The 24,129-nt window shown below is 45.1% G+C and overlaps 2 protein-coding genes across 4 annotated transcripts in view; both read right to left on the reverse strand.

The window, feature by feature from the left end:
- The window catches only part of LOC138852929 (sorbitol dehydrogenase-like), a 614,649-nt gene that overhangs the window by 402,551 nt on the left and 187,969 nt on the right, over positions 1 to 24,129 (reverse strand). The gene's annotated exons all lie outside the window — the stretch shown is intronic.
- The window catches only part of LOC128688114 (mitogen-activated protein kinase 14), a 214,308-nt gene continuing 190,733 nt past the window's right edge, over positions 555 to 24,129 (reverse strand). For all 3 annotated transcript variants that reach the window (XM_070086606.1, XM_070086605.1, XM_070086604.1), the window contains exon 10: positions 555 to 2,849. In XM_070086606.1, the coding sequence (XP_069942707.1) occupies positions 2,761 to 2,849 (89 nt within the window). In that variant the 3' untranslated portion in view covers positions 555 to 2,760. The remainder of the gene's footprint in view (positions 2,850 to 24,129) is intronic.

The following is a 24,129-nucleotide window of genomic DNA, read 5'->3' on the forward strand; positions in this document are numbered from 1 at the left end:
TCACAGCCGGTGAGTGACAACCCAACGACTATTCAGTCACAGTATGTTTTGCCTTGAATGATCTGTCAATTTGATAGGAATGCAGGTCCTTCACCACTGCAAAGATGGGTAGTTGCCTGGGGTTGGCTACACTCGGGTACGTAGATCAAGGGTGACGTCCCAGAACTCGCGTGAAGTTCGTCTCCTACACTCGGGTACGTAGATCAAGGGTGACGTCCCAGAACTCGCGTGAAGTTCGTCTCCTTCAGCACTGTCTCTGTAGTTGCCAGATGACCCAAGCTGACTTTCCAAGAGTCATGTTGGGAGCTGCGAGTCAAGTGATTATCCATTTAGTCGGAGCCCCACACGTCACTTTTCCGGGTGGAAAAAAAGGGGGGGGGGTATAGCGGGAGCTAGACACTGACCCTACCTTAACAAGCAGACTGGCAATCAAACTATCGTCACCATATATTCGCTCGCTACTCCTATATGTTGAACTTTTCCCTCGCATTCGAATATTTTGCAACACTTCAGGATTTGGGGTCTAGACAGTCAAAGGGTTAACAAATGCCCTCTTTATTTTATGGGTTTATTAATTACTGTACTCAAATAAAAATGTTGCAGTACAATCCACCCCAAAATGGTAAATTTTAGAATGTTACTGAAACTGTAAATTAATCACAAAGGTCTGGAATTTAAGTCGTCAGAATTAGTCTTTCATAATTGACTGTTTCATCATGGATATGTGATGTTACGAGATTTTCAAATAAAGGTCTTCTTGACACATAATTGACTCTTCAGATATTTCATGTGCTTTGATATTTTCCTGTGTAATTTTTCATACATCAAATACTGTCAAAAAGTAACATTGTTTTAGCTCCTTGATTAATTTATTTGACAATTAGTCGTAGCTATTGAGAAGTTAGTTATTAGCAAAATATGCCAAGACTTGCACAACTGATGGATAACCACTAACAACTGTGGTGTAAACAAAGTGGATGCACTACACACCATGCCACCTGTGGCCACCCAGTAAACTAATCTGGCAAAATAAAGTCTCACAATTTGTCCAGGTTAAGAGGTGCCAGACCATCCATTGCTGGAAAATTGGCATCGTACCTGTACTAACAGTGCTAAACTTGTAGAAATAATAACGGGGGAATACTAAATTCCTAAGTGGTTGCATATTGCTTGGGGAATAATAGTTAACTGTAATTAAGCTTAATCACAGGAGTGTACCTAAATTTCTTGAATTAAGAGCCTTTTGCTAGCATTCCTCTCAAGTAACGGGTTTAGCGCTTAGTTATGATGATAGTCCCCCTTTTCCTTCCTTTCTTTGGATCAAACCTAAATGACTCATTTCTCAGGCACTAAATGATCCCTGTAGGATTAGTACTTACCCTAAGTGAAATATTAGCTCATCATTAAGGCATTTCCTTGAAGGGCTCTAAATCCGTAACAGCGCTGTATAGCCCTTGTGGCTTAGTGCTTCTTTTTGATTATAATAATAATCTAAATCCGTAAGAATTATTCAGTTCAGCAGTGGATAGTTGGAGTGTGTAAGAGGAGGAGATAGTTGATGCAGCATTTAAACTATGATAAAAGTATTTACAGATGCCATAAACCTGTGTGGACCATTCAGGATCAACTAAACCAAAAGTAATCTGCATTATAGAGCCTTAGAGCAAGTAGATAGAATAAACGTGGCAGTGCAATGAAATGTGTTGAGTAAACACGTTTCAGGGGGCAAAATCCTAGCAGGGAGAGTAGTGGTTATTACAATATTGTGAGCTCTAATACCTCAAATACATTACACAACTGTAAGTCTCTGATACATAAAGCATAAAACTTAACTTATTAAGTTGTACATCATTTATTACATTCCTGTAGGCACCGCAACCTGATTCACCATAATACATGGCTAGTAAAACACACCCAGTACATTGCATCACATCATACTAATAGTCATAGCACACAACACATTCAAGTTTTATAAGTTTGTAACTTAATGCATTCATAATGTTAGCTACATTTAAAAACCCTGTATTTCTTCAACACAACAAACTAAAATAAAGTAGATGTGAACTTTGAAGTATCAAAAGCCTGGAGTGTAGTGTGTAAATTAAGATGCATGTATTGCAATAGAGAACATGAGAAAAGGCAACCATCACTGATGGATATTGGTTATTTCTTTGTACGTACATATATGACTGGCAGTACAATACCACACTTCACCCCAACCATGGTTAATAAAAAATAGGGAGAGTAAAGTCAGTATTCATTTATTTTTTTACTAACTAAAAAAAAAAAAAAAAAATGTGAATTCACAATTTTTATTTTACCTTGCCTCTCCCTTAACCAAAATGTGTTATCTTATGATTGTCTTAAATTGGAGCAGTGTACCAAAAATCTGAATCACATTGAAAACTTGGAAAGTTATTAATACACTCAGTGACAAAACTTTCCTAGTCTCCTCTCAAGCTGCATCTTTGAGGTCCATGATAAAATTGAATACTGAATTTTCTAAGTATGCTTTGACACTTCAGTTATTCTACTTATTATTAATAAAGTACCAAAGTAGTATACAGAGAATCTTAGCAAGTGGTTCTTATATACACCCTCAAAATATTTTTTTTTATTCATACTCTCCTGAGAATGATCCTGTGGAATTACCTACCGGTAATTTCCCCCAACATTCATGGGTATAATGAACCTTAAACATTATGTAAACATTCCTTGCATGTTAAGAAAGAGCTTGTTCTTCCTACCCACTTATATCCCTCAATTGGCTGCAGACTGGGCTCTCTCTGCCTCCTCGGCAATTACCGTAGGCTTTGGTGTGAAGTTAGTCACCTCTTTGTACACCAGTTCTATGGGAAGAAATAAATTTCATTATTTAACCTTTCAGTTCTGGAAGATTATTATTATTATCAAAAAGAAGCGTTAATTATTATTATTATAATCAAAAAGAAGCGCTAAGCCACAAGGGCTATACAGCGCTGCAGGGTAGGGAAGGAAGCAAGGGAATTGGATGGCAGAAGGGAGGGGGGATGATCAGCAGGTTACAGAAAACAGCGGGGCAGGGGATAGTACGGGGGTAGAAGGTAGCAAGAGATTGAAGTAGAAAGGGCTGAAGGTATCAGAATTTGTGAAGTAAGTCAGTCGTTGTCAAAAAGTCAATGAGAGAGTCCGGATGAAAGGTGGGTCCATCAGCGAGAAGGGAAGGTAAAGAGAGAGCAGCGGAGCGAAGACGACGACAGAGGTAAATTCTGCGTGCTCGTTGATAAAGTAGGCAGTCCAACAGAATGTGGCTGACTGATAATGGAGCTTGGCAATTCTCACAGAGAGGAGCAAGACGCCTCTCCATGAGATATCCATGAGTAAGACGAGTATGGCCAATGCGAAGACGGGAGAGAGTAGTCTCCCAACCTCGACACTGGTGATAAGAAGACGGCCAGTAACCTATACTCGGTTTAATAGACTGAAGTTTGTTGCCGAGCATAGTAGACCAACGTTGTTGCCAACGGGTGTGAAGGTGGGAAGATATTGCAGCAAAATAGTCCGTAAATGGAATACCTCTATAAGAAACTGGTAGGTCATGTACTGCTGACCGCGCAGCAGTGTCTGCCTGTTCATTGCCCTGTACGTCAACATGACCAGGGACCCAACAAAAAACAATATCTTTATGCTTGGTAAAGATGCGGCGTAGCCAAAGTTGGATACGGAGGACTAAGGGGTGAGGTGTATCAAATGTTTGTATAGCCTGTAAAGCACTAAGGGAGTCTGAGACAACCACAAATGATAACACAGCCATAGATGCAATACGGATAAGTGCTGTAAGGATGGCATATAATTCAGCAGTAAAAATACTAGCCGAAGATAGTAAATGCCCTTGTACGACGCTGTCCGGAAACACTGCTGCGAATCCTACGCCGTCAGAAGACTTAGAGCCATCTGTGTACACAGCAATGGCATGAGAATGAGAGTGAAAGTGGTCAAGAAAAAGAGAGCGGGAAGCGACCGTATACAGTTGGGCTTTCGAGCAAGGGAGGGAGAAAGAACAGACTCGAACAGCTGGAACTTCCCAGGGGGGTAGGGAAAAGTGAGATGCTACATGTACATAGACAGGTGGTAGTTGAAGAGAAGACAAGAGCGAATGAAGGCGAAGAGAGAAGGGACGGAGTAAACGGGCGGCGAACAAATAAAGAATGTCTACTAATATCAGTGACCATTCTATAAATGGAAGGATTGCGGAGATCATGAGAGCGTACATAGTAGCGCAGGCAATGGGCATCACGGCGATCGGATAAGGATGGAACGTTCGCTTCTGCATAGAGGCTCTCGACAGGGGAAGAGCGGAAAGCACCAAGGCATAAACGTAATCCTTGGTGATGAATGGGGTTAAGGCTAGAGAGAGTAGCAGGAGATGCCGCTGAATAGATCTGGTCACCATAATCAAGTTTCGATAAAATAAGGGTGGAATGTAGGCGAAGGAGGGTTCGACGATCAGCTCCCCACGAAAGATGAGCAAGGGTTTTAAGAAGGTTCAGCCGGCTGTGACAAGTTGCCTTCAGAGAGGTAATGTGAGGTTTCCAGGATAACCTACGATCAAAGAGGAGGCCCAGAAACTTGACTATCACGTTCAGGGATACGGGAGCCATAGAGGTACAAAGGATGATCGGAGATGACAGAGCGTCTAGTGAAAGTGATTTGGTGGGTTTTAGTGCTGGAAAATTTAAACCCACGTGTGGTGGCCCAATTGGAAACACGGTCGACTGCATGTTGGAGAGAAACTGTAATGAGGTGACAGTCAGCGCCTGCACAGGCAATAGCAAAGTCATCAACATAGAGTGATGACCAAATATTTGATGGAAGACTAGAGGCCAAATCATTAATAGCAAGGAGAAAAAGTGTTGTGCTCAGAACACATCCCTGGAGGACACCTTCAGCTTGGATAAAGTCCGGGGAGAGCACATTATTAACCCGAACACGGAAATGCCTGTCAGTTAAAAAGTTCTTAAGGAAGGATGGTAGATTGCCTCGAAGGCCTAAGGAGTGGGCTTGGGCTAAAATATTATACCTCCAAGTTGTGTCATATGCTTTCTCAAGGTCAAAAAATATGGCAATAACTGAGTGGTTATTCGCAAAGGCATTACGAACATACGTATCCAAGCGTAGTAAGGGGTCTATGGTAGAACGTCCCTTACGAAAGCCATATTGACGAGTGGAGAGACTGTTGTGTCTCTAAATACCACACTAAACGTCTATTTACTAGGCGTTCCATTACTTTGCAAACTGCACTGGTAAGAGCAATGGGACGATAGTGGGAGGTTTCATGTCCCGTAGTGCCTGGTTTGCGGAAAGGGAGAACAATGGCGGATTTCCACAGCTGTGGAAGAACTCCTTGTGACCAAATAAGATTGTAAAGGCGTAATAGGACTGCAAGGGCTGACTGATGTAAATGTTGTAGCATACGAATATGAATGTCGTCGGGCCCAGCTGCCGATGATCGACAAGCTGAGTGTTGCCTCCAGTTCTTGAAGTGTAAAAGGCACATTATACTGTTCTTCTCTGAGAGAAGAAAAGTCCAAGGGTGCTAACTCTCTGGCAGACTTTGAGGAAAGAAATGAGGGGCATAGATGGAGTCCCTGAGAAATACGGACCAGATGATTGCCAATTTCATTGGCAACATCTAGTGGGTTTGCTATATCAACACCGGCAACCCGCAGAACAGGAGCTGGGTCAGGAGAATATTTACCACTCAGTTTTCGTACTTTTTTCCAGACTGCACTCATAGAGGAAGCAGAGGTGATGGTGGAGACATAATCTCGCCAGCAAGTGCGTTTAGCATCACGGATGACACGGCGAGCGATCGCACGCTTCTGTTTAAAATCAAGGAGTCGCTCTGTGGTTCTATTGTACCGGTACCTGCCCCATGCAGCGTGTTTCAAACGTATTGCACGAGCACAAGCAGGAGACCACCAAGGCACACATTTCTGAGAATGCCTGCCCGAAGTTTGGGGTATAGAATGAGAAGCTGCGGTGAAAACGGAGGACGAGAAGAGGTGTAAAAGCTCATCGATGGAGGACGAAGAAGGAACCTCTTTAAAAACAGTTAGGTGTGAGTAAAGGTTCCAATTTGCCCGATTAAATTGCCAGCGTGGGGTGCGAAGAGGTGGCGAATATGAAGGGGAAGTAAGAATGATTGGGAAATGATCACTGTCATGTAAGTCCGGGAGAACAGACCAAGTGAAGTCTAATGCGGCGGAGGAAGAGCAAACTGAGAGATCGATGCAAGAGAGAGTATGAGTCAGAGGATCAAAATGGGTGTGAGTACCTGTATTTAAAACATGGAGGGGGTGGGTGGCAAGAAAAGCCTCTAACTGAATTCCACGGGAATCACAGTGAGACCCCCCCCCCCCCAGAGGAAATGGTGGGCATTAAAATCACCAAGTAACAGAATCGGTGGCGGTAATGACGAAACAAGGAAGGCAAAATCCGGAATAGATAATGCCCGAGAAGGAGAGAGATATAAAGAACAGAGCGTATACCACCTATGTAAGTGGATACGGGCTGCTGTGTAATGCAGTGAAGTATGAACAAATAGCTGATGGTACGGAATATCAGTGCGGAGAAGAAGGGCACTTTCATTAAAGGTCCCATCAGGAAAAGGATCTGAAGAATACAATAAATTATAGCCTGAGATGTGAGAAATAACAGCAGAGTATAATTTTGGTTCCTGTAAGCAAACACCAACAGGGGCAAACTGGGAAAGAAGCGTTAAGCCACAAGGACTATACAGCGCTGCAGGGCAGGAAGGAAGCAAGGGCATCAGGTGGCAAAAGGGAGATGGATGAGTAATAGGTTACGGATAACAGCGGGGTAGTGGATGGTGAAAGGGTAAAGGGCAGCAAAAGACTGAACTAGAAAGGGCTGAGGGGAGTGCGAAAAGTATCATCAGAGTTTGTGGAGTAAATCAGTCGTTGTCAAGAAGTCAATGAGAGAGTCAGGATTAAAGGAGGGTCCATCAGCAAGAAGGGAAGGTAAAGAGAGAGTAGTAGAACGAAGACGACGACGGAGGTAAATTCTGCGTGCTCGTTGATAGAGAGGGCAGTCTAACAGAATGTGGCTAATCGATACTGGAACTTGACACTGCTCACAGAGAGGAACAGGGTGCCTCTCCATGAGATACCCATGAGTAAGACGAGTGTGGCCAATGCGAAGGCGGGAGAGAGTGGTCTCCCAACCTCGGCACTGATGACAAGAAGACGGCCAGTAACCTATGCTCGGTTTAATAGAATGAAGTTTGTTACCGAGCAGAGTTGACCAACGTTGTTGCCAACGGGTGCGAAGGTGGGTAGCTATTGCAACAAAATAGTCCAGAAATGGAACACCTCGATAGGAAATTGGTAGGTCATGTACTGCTGACCGCGCAGCAGTGTCTGCCTGTTCATTGCCCTGTATGTCGACATGACCAGGGACCCAACAAAAATCAATATCTTTGTTTGGTAGAGATACGGCGTAGCCAAAGTTGAATACGGAGAACGAGGGGATGAGATGTATCAAATTTTCGTATAGCCTGTAGAGCACTAAGGGAGTCTGAGACTACTACAAATGATGACACAGGCATAGATGCGATACGAATAAGTGCTGCAAGAATGGCATACAATTCAGCAGTAAAAATGCTAGCTGAAGATAGTAAATGCCCCCGCACGACGCTGTCCGGAAACACTGCTGCGAATCCGACGCCATCTAAAGACTTACAGCCATCTGTGTACACAGCGGTGGCATGAGAATGGGAGTGGAAGTGGTCAAGAAAAAGAGAGCGGGAAGCCACCGTAGGCAGTTGAGCTTTCGAGCAAGGGAGTGAGAAAGAACAGACCCGAACAGCTGGAACTTCCCAGGGGGGTAGGGAAAAGTGAGATGCTACATGAACATATAAAGGTGGTAACTGAAGGGAAGACGAGTGAATGTAGGCGAAGAGAAAAGGGACAGAGCAAACAGGGGCGGCGAATGAATAAAGAATGTCTACTAATATCGGTGACCATTCTATAAATGGAAGGATTGTGTAGATCGTGAGAGCGTACATAGTAGCGAAGGCAATGGGCATCATGGCGATCAGACAAGGATGGAACCTTCGCTTCTGTATAGAGGCTCTCAACAGGGGAAGAGCGAAAAGCACCAAGGCACAAACGTAATCCTTGGTGATGGATAGAGTTAAGGCTAGAGAGAGTAGCAGGAGAGGCCGCTGAATAAATCTGGTCACCATAATCGAGTTTCGATAAAACGAGGGCTGAATGTAGGCGAAGCAGAGTTCGACGATCAGCTCCCCAGGAAAGATGAGCAAGGGTTTTAAGGTTTAGCCGGCTGTGACAAGTTGCCTTCAGAGAGGTAATGTGAGGTTTCCAGGATAACCTAAGGTCAAAGAGAAGGCCTAGAAACCTGACTGTATCACGTTTGGGGATACGGGAGCCATGGAGATACAAAGGATGATCGGAGACAACAGAGCGTCTAGTGAAAGTAATTTGGCGAGTTTTGGTACTTGAAAATTTAAACCCATGCGTGGTGGCCCAAGTGGAAACACGGTCGACCGCATGCTGGAGAGAAACTGCAATAAGATGACAGTCAGCGCCTGCACAAGCAATAGCGAAGTCATCAACATAGTGATGACCAAATATTGGGTGGAAGAACAGAGGCCAAATCATTTATAGCAAGGAGAAAAAGTGTTGTGCTTAGAACACACCCCTGAGGGACACCTTCAGCTTGGACGAAGTCCGGGGAAAGAACATTATTGACTTGAACACGGAAATGTCTGTCAGTTAAAAAGTTCTTAAGGAAGGATGGTAGATTGCCTCGGAGGCCTAAGGAATGGGCCTGGGCCAAAATATTATACCTCCAACTTGTGTCATATGCCTTCTCAAGGTCAAAAAACATGGCAATAACTGAGTGATTATTCGCAAAGGCATTACGAACATACGTATCCAAGCGTAGTAAGGGGTCTATGGTAGAACGACCCTTACGAAAGCCATATTGACGAGTGGAGAGACTGTTGTGTGTCTCTTTAAATGTCGATTTACGAGACGTTCCATCACTTTGCAAACTGCACTAGTAAGGGCGATGGGACGATAGTGGGAGCCATCATGTCCTGTAGTACCCGGTTTGCAGAAAGGGAGAACAATGGCAGATTTCCACAGCTGGGGAAGAACTCCTTGTGCCCAAATAAGATTGAAGAGGTGTAAGAGGACTACAAGGGCTGACCGACGTAAATGTTGTAACATACGAATATGAATGTCATCAGGCCCAGCTGCCGATGATCGGCAAGCTGAGAGCGTTGCCTCCAGTTCTTGAAATGTAAAAGGCACATTATACTGTTCTTCTCTGAGAGAAGAAAAGTCCAAGGGTACTAACTCTCTGGCAGAATTTGAGGAAAGAAACGAGGGGCATAGATGGAGCCCTCGGGAAATACGGACCAGATGTGTGCCAAGTTCAATGGCAACGTCGAGAGGGTTTGCTACATCAACACCAGCGACCCGTAAAACAGGAGCCGGGTCAGGAGAGTATTTACCACTCAATTTCCTCACTTTTTTCCAGACTGCACTCATAGAAGAAGCAGAGGTGATGGTGGAAACATAGTCTCGCCAACAAGTGCGTTTAGCTTCACGGATGACATGGCGAGCGATCGCACGCTTCTGCTTAAAATCAAGAAGTCTCTCAGTGGTTCTATTGTACCGGTACCTGCCCCATGCAGCACGTTTCAAACGTACTGCACGAGCACAAGCAGGAGACCACCAAGGCACGCACTTCTGAGAATGCCTGCCTGAGGTTTGGGGTATAGAATGAGAAGCTGCGGTATAAACTGACGTCGAGAAGATGTGTAGGAGCTCATCAATGGAGGATGAAGAAGGAACCTCACTAAAAGCAGTGAGGTGTGAGTAAAGATCCCAATTTGCCCGATCAAATTGCCAGCGAGGGCTACGGAAAGGTGGTGAATAGGAAGAAGTAAGAATGATCGGAAAATGATCGCTGTCATGTAAGTCTGGTAGAACAGACCAGGTGAAGTCTAGTGCAGTGGAGGAAGAGCAGACTGATAGATCGATGCAAGAGAGAGTATGAGTACGAGGATCAAAATGGGTGGGAGTACCCGTATTTAAAACATGGAGGGGGTGAGAGGCGAGAAAAGCCTCCAACTGAATGCCACGTGAGTCACAATGAGACCCCCCCCCCAGAGGAAATGGTGGGCATTAAAATCACCAAGTAACAGAAGTGGTGGTGGTAAGGATGAAACAAGAAAGGCAAAGTCTGGGATAGAAAATGCTCAAGAAGGAGAGAGATATAAAGAACATATTGTAAACCACTTATTCAAGTGGATACGGGCTGCAGTGTAATGCAGCGAGGTATGGACAAATAGTTGACAGTACGGAATATCATTGCGTAGAAGAAGGGCACTTTCATTAAAGGTCCCATCTGAGAAAGGATCCGAAGAATACAATAAATTATAGCCTGAGATAGGTTGGAAGACAGCCGAGTGTAATTTTGGTTCTTGTAAGCAAGCACCAACAGGGGAAAACCTGGAAAGCAACATCTGAAGCTCACCCCGATTACCCCTGAGGCCGCAGATATTCCACTGTAAATAGGCCATGATTGGCGATGAAGAAAATACCAGGAATCTGTAGGTAAAGGCACCTACGGACTAGAGGGGTTAGAAAAGTCAACGTGTGGTGGCATTGGAAGACATTCAAGTAGCGAAGGAACGGAGCGTTGCGAAGAATGGGGTTGTGAAGATGGAGGAGAGGGAAGAGAAGGAACAGGAAGTGAATCAGTGTCCATTGAAGGTTTAGTCTCTGCAATATATTCTGAAATGGTTTCAAGTGTTTCTGAATTCAAAGATGTATGGGAGACCATATTGGAGATAGGAGGAGGAGGGTGAGTAAAGATTGGGACAGTAATGGACTGTACCAAAGTAGAGGGGGAGGGAAGAGTGTAAGGGACTGGAGATGAAGTGTGGGGGGGGACAGAAGAGGCAGAAACCTGGGAGGTGGCAGAAGAGGGAGAAACTTGGGAGAGGACGGGGGTGGAAGGCATAGTACGAGGAGGAGGGTGAATCTCCACACTTGTAATAGAGCCAGAGAGAGGGGAAGAACTAGGTACAGAGACTGGAAAGGTAAAGTGTGGAGGTGGAAGAAGGGAAGGAAGGGGCAAAGAAGATTTGAGCAATGTGGATTTTTTGGACTTCTGAAAAGTAGAGGGGCGATTGGTATTAGGTGTCGTACAAGGTCTTGTCGATACTGGCGCTTGTGAGGAAGGACGCGAAGATGTGAGAACAGACCGAGTTGTAGTCAGGACGTCAGAGCCAAGGACAGCAAAAGGATTAGATGCCGGAGTGGCTATGGGAGGGGTAACAGAGGAGGCTGCAGAAGATGGGACCCCAGAAGTGGGGGGATGTTTGGAAACACGAGAATAAGAAACACGGGGTAGTCTCCCTTGAAGGTGGAGATGAGTAACTGCCATAGCATAAGGGAGACCTGCCTCTTTGAGGCAACGGATTTCACGTTCATTTAAGTAGACCTGGCAATGGCGGGAGTACGAAGGGTGAGCTTCATTACAATTAAGGCAAGATGGAGGTTGACTGCAAGATGTATTAGAATGGTCGTCGGCACCAAAGACTGGGCATTCGGCCATAGATCTGCAATATTTCGCTGGGTGACCAAAACACCAGCAATTTCTACATTGTTGCGGTGTAGGTATCACCTTTCGAACTTGTAACCGATGTCCCGCGACATATACAGAGGACGGGAGTTCTCGGCTGTCAAAAGTTAAACGAGCCACATTGCAAGGGTAACGTCTCCGCCCCCGGGCAGGAAGGACATAAGTGTCTACTTTGAGGATTGGGAGATCCTGGAGTTCCAGCTGTTCAAAAATGTCATTGCCACATGACTGGAAATTCTGTTGGACTATGGTATGGGGCAGAATGACAGTACCACTACAAGAATTGAGAGAAAGATGTTTTTCAATAGTGATAGGAGTAGTATCGATATTCGAAAGGAGAGAAAGATCATGAGCTTGGGTAGCATTTTGGACAGTGACGATGCGCGTACCGCTCTTGAGAGCATGAAATGAAATATCTCTACCAACATGATGCAGGAGCGCTTTGCCAATACTATGGTCAGAAAGGTAGGCAGAAGAAGAAGTCGGTCTTAAAGTAAAGAATTTAGTCCATTGTGTGGTCCGAAACTGAGCGTGGAGAGGGAGTGCTTGACGTGTTGGTCTTTTCCGAGTAGAATGGGAAGGTAACGAAGGAGCATCATCAGGAGATTGACGTTGGCGTTTAGGAGTAGGACCGGAGTTGGTCCGGCGTGAAACGGGCGGGCGATTCGAAAATTGCCGTACCATAGAGGGAGAAGCCGGAAGCATAGTCAAAGGAGAGCGGAGGTCAGACAAATCGAAGGAGTCAGTCGAAGCCCCGGTACCTGAAGCGGGTGAGGAAACAGCACCAGCAAGAGGTACAGGGGCATCAGGAGTGTCCGAAGAGTGGTCTAAACACAAGGCAGGGTCAGAATGGGGTGCGGTATCAAGAAGGGGCCCGGGGGTAGTGGGTTCTTGGATTGGGTTCTCCATGGTTAGGTTACTCCTTTGCTTTTTGTTTTTAAGAAAAAAAAGAAAGAAAAGAAAAGAAAAATAAAAAAAAGAATAAAAAAGGGGGGAGCGGGGAGGAATAGTTCCCAGGAGGAATGAAAGGGCCGGAAATCTCCCTCTGCGCCCAAGAGGACCTCAGCACCGCTAGTAGCGCAGATGCAGCATGGAACCCGTGCCATACCCTACCCTTCATGCCAGTAAACCAGCAATCCGGGATAGCAACCTCACATCTGCCGAGCTACCTCGGTGGACAAAAGAGAGGGTGGCTGGATATCCGCCACAAAGCATACCTCCTTCGGCCACCACCCCCGGAATCCAAAAGGTGGCTAACAGAGATACACCCGTCGCCCGAAAGACACCCAAAGCTACTCCGGGATACCGGAGAGGGATCGGGACATCCCCAGGCAATCCAGATTCCACGGCAAACTACGCCACCGCCAAGAACCTCAACGGAATGGGATGGACCCCGGTGTCCTTTCCCCTACCTAGGAACTAGCGGGCCTGTGGGAGAAATCCCAAAGGCCAAAAAGAGGAAGGGCAAAAGGGAGGGGTGGGGAGGAGGAGGAGGAATGGAAAAAGGGGAGGATGGGATAGGGGAGGGGAGAATGGGGGGTAATTAGGTTTGGTCTGAGGAAGAAGACCGACAGGGCTAATTCCTCAGACCAAGAGCCTCTTCACCACGTTCTGGAAGATAAAAACCCCTCAAGGAAGGTTCCTTGATGCTGGTGACTGGCTCTTGATCTAGGGAATTGGATCTGCACTCCAGTTCCCTGAATTAACCCTGAATGCTTTCCACATCCCCCCCACAGGCGCTGTATAATCCTATGGGTTTCGCGCTTCCCCCTGGATTATAATAATATTTTTATCTTCCATTATTATTATTAAATGACAATATTATTATTACTATAATCAAAAAGAAGCGCTAAGCCACAAGGGCTATACAGCGCTGCAGGGTAGGGAAGGAAGCGAGGGTATTGGATGGCAGAAGGGAGGAGGGATGATCAGCAGGTTACAGAAAACAGCGGGGCAGGGGATAGTACGGGGGTAGAGGGTAGCAAGAGATTGAAGTAGAAAGGGCTGAAGGTATCAGAATTTGTGAAGTAAGTCAGTTGTTGTCAAAAAGTCAATGAGAGAGTCCGGATGAAAGGTGGGTCCATCAGTGAGAAGGGAAGGTAAAGAGAGAGTAGCGGAGCGAAGACGACGACAGAGGTAAATTCTGCGTGCTCGTTGATAAAGTGGGCAGTCCAACAGAATGTGGCTGACTGATAATGGAGCTTGGCAGTTCTCACAGAGAGGAGCAGGACGCCTCTCCATGAGATATCCATGAGTAAGACGAGTATGGCCAATGCGAAGACAGGAGAGAGCAGTCTCCCAACCTCTACACTGGTGATAAGAAGACGGCCAGTAACCTATACTCGGTTTAATAGATTGAAGTTTGTTGCCGAGCATAGTAGACCAACGTTGTTGCCAACGGGTGTGAAGGTGGGAAGATATTGCAGCAAAATAGTCCATAAATGGAATACCTTAATAAGAAACTGGTAGGTCATGTACTGCTGACCGCGCAGCAGTGTCTGCCTGTTCATTGCCCTGTACGTCAACATGACCAGGGACCCAACAAAAAACAATATCTTTATGCTTGGTAAAGATGCGGCGTAGCCAAAGTTGGATACGGAGGACTAAGGGGTGAGGTGTATCAAATTTTTGTATAGCCTGTAAAGCACTAAGGGAGTCTGAGACAACCACCAATGATGACACAGGCATAGATGCAATACGGATAAGTGCTGTAAGGATGGCATACAATTCAGCAGTAAAAATACTAGCCGAAGATAGTAAATGCCCTTGTACGACGCTGTCCGGAAACACTGCTGCGAATCCTACGCCGTCAGAAGACTTAGAGCCATCTGTGTACACAGCAATGGCATGAGAATGAGAGTGAAAGTGGTCAAGAAAAAGAGAGCGGGAAGCGACCGTATACAGTTGGGCTTTCGAGCAAGGGAGGGAGAAAGAACAGACTCGAACAGCTGGAACTTCCCAGGGGGGTAGGGAAAAGTGAGATGCTACATGTACATAGAAAGGTGGTAGTTGAAGAGAAGACAAGAGTGAATGAAGGCGAAGAGAGAAGGGACGGAGTAAACAGGGGCGGCGAACAAATAAAGAATGTCTACTAATATCAGTGACCATTCTATAAATGGAAGGATTGCGGAGATCATGAGAGCGTACATAGTAGCGCAGGCAGTGGGCATCACGGCGATCGGATAAGGATGGAACGTTCACTTCTGTATAGAGGCTCTCGACAGGGGAAGAGCGAAAAGCACCAAGGCATAAACGTAATCCTTGGTGATGAATGGGGTTAAGGCTAGAGAGAGTAGCAGGAGATGCCGCTGAATAGATCTGGTCACCATAATCAAGTTTCGATAAAATAAGGGTGGAATGTAGGCAGAGGAGGGTTCGACGATCAGCTCCCCATGAAAGATGAGCAAGGGTTTTAAGAAGGTTCAGCCGGCTGTGACAAGTTGCCTTCAGAGAGGTAATGTGAGGTTTCCAGGATAACCTACGATCAAAGAGGAGGCCCAGAAACTTGACTGTATCACGTTCAGGGATACGGGAGCCACAGAGGTACAAAGGATGATCGGAGATAACAGAGCGTCTAGTGAAAGTAATTTGGTGGGTTTTAGTGCTGGAAAATTTAAACCCACGTGTGGTGGCCCAATTGGAAACACGGTCGACTGCATGTTGGAGAGAAACTGTAATGAGGTGACAGTCAGCGCCTGCACAGGCAATAGCGAAGTCATCAACATAGAGTGATGACCAAATATTTGATGGAAGACTAGAGGCCAAATCATTAATAGCAAGGAGAAAAAGTGTTGTTCTCAGAACACATCCCTGGGGGACACCTTCAGCTTGGATAAAGTCCGGGGAGAGCACATTATTAACCCGAACACAGAAATGCCTGTCAGTTAAAAAGTTCTTAAGGAAGGATGGTAGATTGCCTCGAAGGCCTAAGGAGTGGGCTTGGGCTAAAATATTATACCTCCAAGTTGTGTCATATGCCTTCTCAAGGTCAAAAAATATGGCAATAACTGAGTGGTTATTCGCAAAGGCATTACGAACATACGTATCCAAGCATAGTAAGGGGTCCATGGTAGAACGTCCCTTACGAAAGCCATATTGACGAGTGGAGAGACTGTTATGTGTCTCTAAATACCACACTAAACGTCTATTTACTAGGCGTTCCATTACTTTGCAAACTGCACTGGTAAGAGCAATGGGACGATAGTGGGAGGTTTCATGTCCCGTAGTGCCTGGTTTGCGGAAAGGGAGAACAATGGCGGATTTCCACAGCTGTGGAAGAACTCCTTGTGACCAAATAAGATTGTAAAGGCGTAATAGGACTGCAAGGGCTGACTGATGTAAATGTTGTAGCATACGAATATGAATGTCGTCGGGCCCAGCTGCCGATGATCGGCAAGCTGAGAGTGTTGCCTCCAGTTCTTGAAGTGTAAAAGGCACATTATACTGTTCTTCTCTGAGAGAAGTAAAGTCCAAGGGTGCTAACTCTCTGGCAGACTTTGAGGAAAGAAATGAGGGGCATAGATGGAGTCCCTGAGAAATACGGACCAGATGATTGCCAATTTCATTGGCAACATCTAGTGGGTTTGCTATATCAACACCGGCAACCCGCAGAACAGGAGCCGGGTCAGGAGAATATTTACCACTCAGTTTTCGTACTTTTTTCCAGACTGCACTCAAAGAGGAAGCAGAGGTGATGGTGGAGACATAATCTCGTCAGCAAGTGCGTTTAGCGTCACGGATGACACGGCGAGCGAGCGCACGCTTCTGTTTAAAATCAAGGAGTCTCTCTGTGGTTCTATTGTACCGGTACCTGCCCCATGCAGCGCGTTTCAAATGTACTGCAAGAGCACAAGCAGGAGACCACCAAGGCACGCATTTCTGAGAATGCCTGCCCGAAGTTTGGGGTATAGAATGAGAAGCTGCGGTTAAAACGGAGGACGAGAAGAGGTGTAAAAGCTCATCGATGGAGGACGAAGAAGGAACCTCTCTAAAAACAGTTAGGTGTGAGTAAAGGTTCCAATTTGCCCGATTAAATTGCCAGCGTGGGATGCGAAGAGGTGGTGAATATGAAGGGGAAGTAAGAATGATTGGGAAATGATCGCTGTCATGTAAGTCCGGAAGAACAGACCAAGTGAAGTCTAATGCGGTGGAGGAAGAGCAGACTGAGAGATCGATGCAAGAGAGAGTATGAGTCCGAGGATCAAAATGGGTGTGCGTACCTGTATTTAAAACATGGAGGGGGTGGGTGGCAAGAAAAGCCTCTAACTGAATTCCACGGGAATCACAGTGAGACCCCCCCCCCCAGAGGAAATGGTGGGCAATAAAATCACCAAGTAACAGAATCGGTGGCGGTAATGACGAAACAAGAAAGGCAATATCCGGAATAGATAATGCCCGAGAAGGAGAGAGATATAAAGAACAGAGCGTATACCACCTATGCAAGTGGATACGGGCTGCTGTGTAATGCAGCGAAGTATGAACAAATAGCTGATGGTACGGAATATCAGTGCGTAGAAGAAAGGCACTTTCATTAAAGGTCCCATCAGGAAAAGGATCTGAAGAATACAATAAATTATAGCCTGAGATGGGAGAGATAACAGCAGAGTGTAATTTTGGTTCCTGTAAGCAAACACCAACAGGGGCAAACTGGGAGAGTAACATCTGAAGCTCACTCCGATTACCCCTGAGGCCGCGTATATTCCACTGTAAATAGGCCATGGTTGGCAATGATAAAGATACTTGAAATCTGCAGGTAAGGGTTCCTACGGACTAGAGGGGTTAGAAAAGTCCACATGCGGAGGCAGTGGAAAACGTTCAAGCAGCGAAGGAACGGTGCATCAGTATCCATTGATGGTTTGGTCTCTGCAATATATTCAGAGATTGCTTCAAGTGTTTCGGAATTCAGAGACGTCATATGGGAGACAATATTGGAAATGGTAGGAGGAGGATGAGTAAAGATTGGAACTGTATTGGACTGTACCAAGGTAGGGGGGGGCGAAAGGGTGGAGGGAACTGGAGAAGCGTGGAAGGGGATAGAAGAGGCAGAAACCTGGGAGGTGGCAGAAGAGGAAGAAACCTGGGAGGGAACAGGGGAGGAAGGTACAGTACGAGGAGGAGGGTGAACTTCTACACTTGTAACAGAGCCAGTGAGAGGGGGAGAACCAGGGACAGAGACAGGGAGGGTAAAATGAGGAGGTGGAAGATGGGTAGGAGGTGTTAACGGACCTTTTTTTGACTTTTGAGAAGTAGAGGGATGATTGGGAGGAGGTGTCATACGAGATCTCATCGCTACTGAGGCTTGTGAGAGAGAACACGAAGAAGCGAGATCAGACTGAGGCGTTGAAGTAGGGACGTCTGAGCCGAGGACAGCAAAAGGATTAGATACAGGAGTGACTATGGGAGAGGTAACCACAGAGGTGGGTGTAGAAGATGGGATACCAGAAGTGGGGGGACGTTTTGAAACACGGGAATAAGAAACACGTGGGAGTCTCCCTTGGAGGCGGAGATGAGAAACTGCCATGGCATAAGGGAGACCTTCTGTCTCTTTGAGGTAATGGATTTCCCGCTCGTTTAAATAGACTTGACAACGGCGAGAGTACGAAGGGTGAGCCTCATGACAGTTAAGGCAAGAGGGAGATCGATTGCAAGACGTATGAGAATGGTCATCGGCACCACAGACTGGGCATTCGGCGATAGATCTGCAATATTTCGCTGGATGGCCAAATCTCCAGCAATTTCTACACTGTTGCGGTGTAGGGATCACCTTTCGGACTTGTAACCGATGTCCTGCTATATAAACTGAGGATGGGAGTTCTCGGCTGTCAAAAGTTAAACGAGCCACATTGCTAGGGTATCGTCTCCGCCCGCGGGCAGGAAGAACGTAAGTGTCTACCTTGAGGATTGGGAGATCTTGGAGTTCCAGCTGTTCAAGAATGTCAGTGCCACATGTATGGAAATTTTGTTGAACTATGGTATGGGGCAGAATGACGGTACCACTACAAGAATTGAGGGAATGATGTTTTTCAAGAGTGACAGGAACAGTATCGATATGGGAAAGATGAGAGAGCTCATGAGCCTGGGTAGCATTCTGTACGGTGATGATGCGCGTACCGCTCTTAAGAGCATGAAAAGAAATATCTTTACCAACATGGCGTAGGAGTGCCTTGCCAATACTGTGGTCAGAAAGATAGGCAGTAGAGGAAGTCGGTCGTAAAGTGAAGAATTTAGTCCATTGTTCAGTCTGAAACTGAGCGTGGAAAGGTAGTGAAGGACGTGTCGATCGTTTCTGAGAAGAACGAGAAGGTGGAGAAGTATCATGAGCAGGTAATTGTCGTTGGCGTTTAGGCGTGGGACCAGAGTTGGTCCGACGTGGAAAGGGTTGGCGATTTGAAAATTGCCGCACCGTAGAGGGAGAGGCCGGAAGCATAGTCAGAGGAGAGCGAAGGTCCGATAAATCGAAGGAGTCAGTCGAGGCCTCAGTACCTGAAGCGGGTGAGGAAACAGCACTGGCAAGAGGTACAGAGGCACGAGGAGTGTCTGAAGAGTGGTCCAAAGACGAGGCGGGGTCAGAACTGGGTGCGGTATCAAGAAGGGGCCCGGGGGTAGGAGGTTCATGGACTAGGGCTGCCATGGTTAGGTTACTTCTTTTCTTCTTTCTTTTTTCTTAAAAGCAAAAAGAAAGAAAATAAAAATAAAAAAAGAATAAAAAAAAGGGGGACCGGGGAGGGATAGTTCCTAGGAGGAATGAAAGGGCCAGAAATCTCCCTCCGCGCCCAAGAGGACCTCAGCACCGCAAGTAGCGCAGATGCAGCATGGAACCCGTGCCATACCCTACCCATCATGCTAGTAAACTAACAATCCGGGATAGCAACCTCACATCTGCCGAGCTACCTCGGTGGACAAAAGAGAGGGCGGCCGGATATCCGCCACAAAGCATACCTCCTTCGGCCACCACCCCCGGAATCCGAAAGGTGGCTTCCAGAGATACACCCGTCGCCCGAAAGACACCCAAAGCTACTCCGGGATACCGGAGAGGGATCGGGACATCCCCAGGCGATCCAGATTCCACGGCAAACTACGCCACCGCCAAGAACCTCAACGGAATGGGATGGACCCCGGTATCCTTTCCCCTACCTAGGAACTAGCGCGCCTGTGGGAGAAATCCCAAAGGCCGAAAAGAGGGAGGGGTGGGGAGGAGGAGGAGGAAAGGAAAAAGGGGAGGATGGGATAGGGGAGGGGAGATTGGGGGGTAATTAGGTTCGGTCTGAGGAAGAAGACCGACAGGTCTAATTCCTCAGACCAAGAGCCTCTTCACCACGCCAAGGAGCCCCCTTGAAGAGGTTAAATGACAATAAATGTAACAGGAAAAAAGGGGATTTATAAACTTTGCTGTAGCATGCAGTTCTTTGCAATTCTCTGAATATTTCAAAAAAAATACATTGCTAATTGAGTCATCTTTTCATTTACTAGGAAGTACATCCTAGCAAATGAAAAGTTCAATGACAAGGCATTGTCACTGAACATGGCACAGACACTGCCTGCAACAGCTTTGTTAGGGTGATGTTCCTCCACAAATGTCTTTAATCTTTGAAGAAGGCACCTCCTTCCCTCAGCTGTGTTCTGTTGCTGTTGCGGATGAAGGTCTTGCAGCTCTTCACTGTGGTTCTCCACCAACTCTTCCACATCCTACCCCATGGAATTCCCCAATGCCACAATACATTCCACAACGTGTCTCTTGGACATCCTGGCAAGCTCAGCCCCACACATGCCACTTTCATATTATTCCATTTCTTTTCTTTAAGTCTATCATGTTTCTCACCTTTGCCAAAGAGCTGGCACTAGGAGCTTTCTTTGGACCCATGGTGGCTTATTTAGTCGTTGCAAGCCCAAAATCAGTGATTACGAAATGTTTTGTATGAACGCGGGGAGTGATGCTCAATCGCCAAGAAACGATGCCAGACTGACTGAATGCATCTGTGGGAGGCTTTGTGTGCACGCAGCCACTGGGACATGTTCCATACGACTGCCGAAATCCAAGGGAAATCACGAAAACCAAGGCTATATTTTGATGAAAAAAGTTGCCAATCACCAAAATTCGCGAAAACCGAGGGTCCATGGTATATGTAAATAGCTTTATGCTGTGGAAAGCATTCAGATGCTAAAATTTCTCCTTGGTAACAGTTGCAATGAAAGCACAGCATATTATTATTATTATCAAAAAGAAGCGCTAAGCCACAAGGGCTATACAGCAAAGCACAGCATAATCCCAGTTGTCCATTCTTCTACAGTTTGCTGCTGCCAGCACTAGCATTAACATATCAATCACAAATTCTTATCTTTTAACTAAGAAGCAAGGTTGCAAAACTTTTTTTTTTTATTCATTTCCCCTATTATCATCTGAAAAAGGTTTACTGAAAAATCTTCAGAATAAGTCATACTTCTGCATCAGTTACTCATCATTTTATATTACTACTATCTTATTAATTTAACAAATAAATGATTAACCCTTTGACTGTTTCAGTCGTATAAATACGTCTTACGAACCGTGTTTGACGTATGTACGTATACTCATAAATTCTAGCGGCTTCAAATCAAGCAGGAGAAAGCTGGTAGGCCCACATGTGAGAGAATAGGTCTATGTAGTCAGTGTGCACCATACGAAAAAAATTCTGCAGCACGCAGTGCATAATGAGAAAAAAAAAACTCCGATCATTTTCTTTAATTAAAATGCCGACTTTGTGGTCTATTTTCATACAGTATTTATGGTTGTATTATCGTTTTCTTGGTCTCGTTTGATAGAATGGAAAACAATGTAGAAATAAAGGTGACTTTGATTGGTTTTACTATAAAAAAAAACCTGGAAATGAAGCTCAAAGTAGGGGAAAAGTTTGATTTTTGCCTATGTTCAAAAGTAAACAAATGTAATTTTCCAATAAATGTCCAAGTAGCCATTCTAATATGCAGTCATGAATGGGTTGACATTATTTATACAATTATTACAATATTGCAGTAGTCTGCATAACAGTAAATCTTCTATTTTTTGTTTGAATAAAAATTCAAAATAGAAAGCAAGAGTAATATCAGAGGGGCCTGGAGACATGACTGATGAACAAAGAATGTTATTTTAGAGCCAGGAATGTCTGCATTGTTCATTCTGGACCCTATTTTGAAATTGTCGTATTTTTTTTTTTTTAATTTTCGTGAAATTGGCCAAATTGCAAATTTGACCACGTTATTGGGTAGTTGAAATCAGTAAATGGGCAGTTTCTTGTACTCAATCGATAGAAAAAATGGAGTTCTAAAGAAATAGCTATGAGTTTGGTCGACTGGAACAATGGAATGAGCTGACAATAGGGCTCAAAGTGGGCGAAATCCCCAAGGTCATTAACTTCGCGAGAGCGTAATTCCATCACTTTTCCAAATTTCGTTCTTTTGGTGTCTTTACAATCGGGAAAAGATTTTCTATCATTTCATAAGAAAAAATATTTTTTTTGTGTGGAGGGAGGGGGGGGGGGCTTTTGCCTCAGGATTTGGGGTTGTGACAGTCAAGGGGCTAATTTAACAAGTGGTAATGTCAGTGAATTAGTCATAATAGAAAGAGTATTATTATTATCATCATCATGCAGAAGCGCTGTATAGCCCTTGTGGCTTAGCGCTTCTTTTTGATTATAATAATAATAATCATGCAGAAGCAATGAACCCACAAGGGTCATACAGTGCCTGTGAATGGGAGACAAATGAGTCTCGCCTGAGAAACACGATAACTATTTCCGAGAAGAGCTTGTCACCAGCATCAAGGTACCACCTTTAAGAGTAAGCTGGCTGCAATTTTGTAAGCCTATGGATTATTAAAATATTTAGGTGGAAGCACTAAACCCTCAGAGGGTCATGTAGTGCCTGGAGAATAGGAGGCAATCAGGTTCAATTCAATGAGGGGAAGGACAATTCCTTGGAACATCTAGCATCTAGGAACCTCCCTGAGGGAAAAAAGTCTAGGAGTTATGATTACTCAAATCAAACTGAATTAGAAACCAACACTACCATCCTCAGGGAGATCTGAACTCATGATTCTTGTGGTTTAGCACTTCTTTTTGATTATTATAATAATGAACTTATGATTACTGGATTCATAGCTCACAATAACCTCAATTACTTTACACCTGAAAGGCAAATGAAGGAAAATAACACAGTATTGTAATGGGTAAGAGAAGCGAATGCTCGGGTGTTGAGAAGAGGTGTTGGATTGAAAGGTGATGACACTGCTTCTTGGAGATTCTGAAAAGTTGCAAGGTTGGTGGACAAATCTGGGAGGGTGTGTAAAAGAAGGAAATTAAAAATGAGCATAGGAAAGAACAAGATGAGAATAACAAAAAAAATTAGGTAATGAAAATTGGACATCAGATTAGAGGGAGTATGGAGGAAATGAATGTGTTCAGATATTTGGGAGCTGACTTGTCAGCAGATAGTCTATAAAAGATGAGGTGAGCCACTGAATTGATGAGAGGAAAAAAGGCAAGTGGTGCACTGAAGAGAGTGCAGTGACAAAGACTATCCATGGAAGCAAAGAGAGGAATGTGGTGAATATTGCAGCAAGGAGGAGGCTGGAGGCAGTGGAAATGTCATGCCTGAGGGCAATGTGCGATGTGATTATGCAGAGAATCCGCAGTTTGGAGATTAGAGAAGATGGAACAAAATAGGATGATTTGAGGGGTGTATAAATCTGTAGTGGAGGGAAGACACGGGAGGGGTCACCCTAGGAAAGGTTGGATGGAAAGGGGTGGGTAAAGAAGCTTTTGCGTGTAAGGGGCTTAGACTTCCAGCAAGCATGTGAGAGCATGTTAGGAGTGGAGGCAAATGATTTTATAATTGTGCTGTTGAAGTGTGAGCAAAATAACATTGATGAAGGGATTCAGGGAAACTGGTTAGCTTGACTTCAGTCCTTGAGATAAGAGGTACAGTGCTTACACTGCAAGCGAGGTGGAGGTGTGTTGCAGTTTTTGAACTGCAATGTCAGCATGCCTCTGGCAAAGCAGTGATAGTGAATGATGACGAAAGCATTTCATCTTTTCTGGGTCATGACTAAACCACCTCAGTAAACCATCTTCAGCCCTCTGAACAATACTTTTAGTAACTCCATACCTCCTCATAATTTCCACACTATGAATTCTCTGCATAATATTTACACCACACACTGCCCTTTGACACAACATCCCCAGTGCCTCCAGCCTCTTTCTCATTGCAGCATTCACAATCCATGCTTTCCATCCATATAAGAGTGATGGTACCACTATACTCTCGTACATTCCCTTCTTTCCCTCCATGGATAATGTTTTTTTTTGTCTCTGCAGACACCTCAATGCACCACTCATCCTTTGTCAATTCTTTGATTAACCTCATCCTTCATAAACCCATCTGCTGACAAATCTACTCCCAAATATCTGAACA

Source organism: Cherax quadricarinatus, chromosome 19 (assembly GCF_038502225.1).
Source record: "Cherax quadricarinatus isolate ZL_2023a chromosome 19, ASM3850222v1, whole genome shotgun sequence".
NCBI lineage: Eukaryota > Metazoa > Arthropoda > Malacostraca > Decapoda > Parastacidae > Cherax > Cherax quadricarinatus.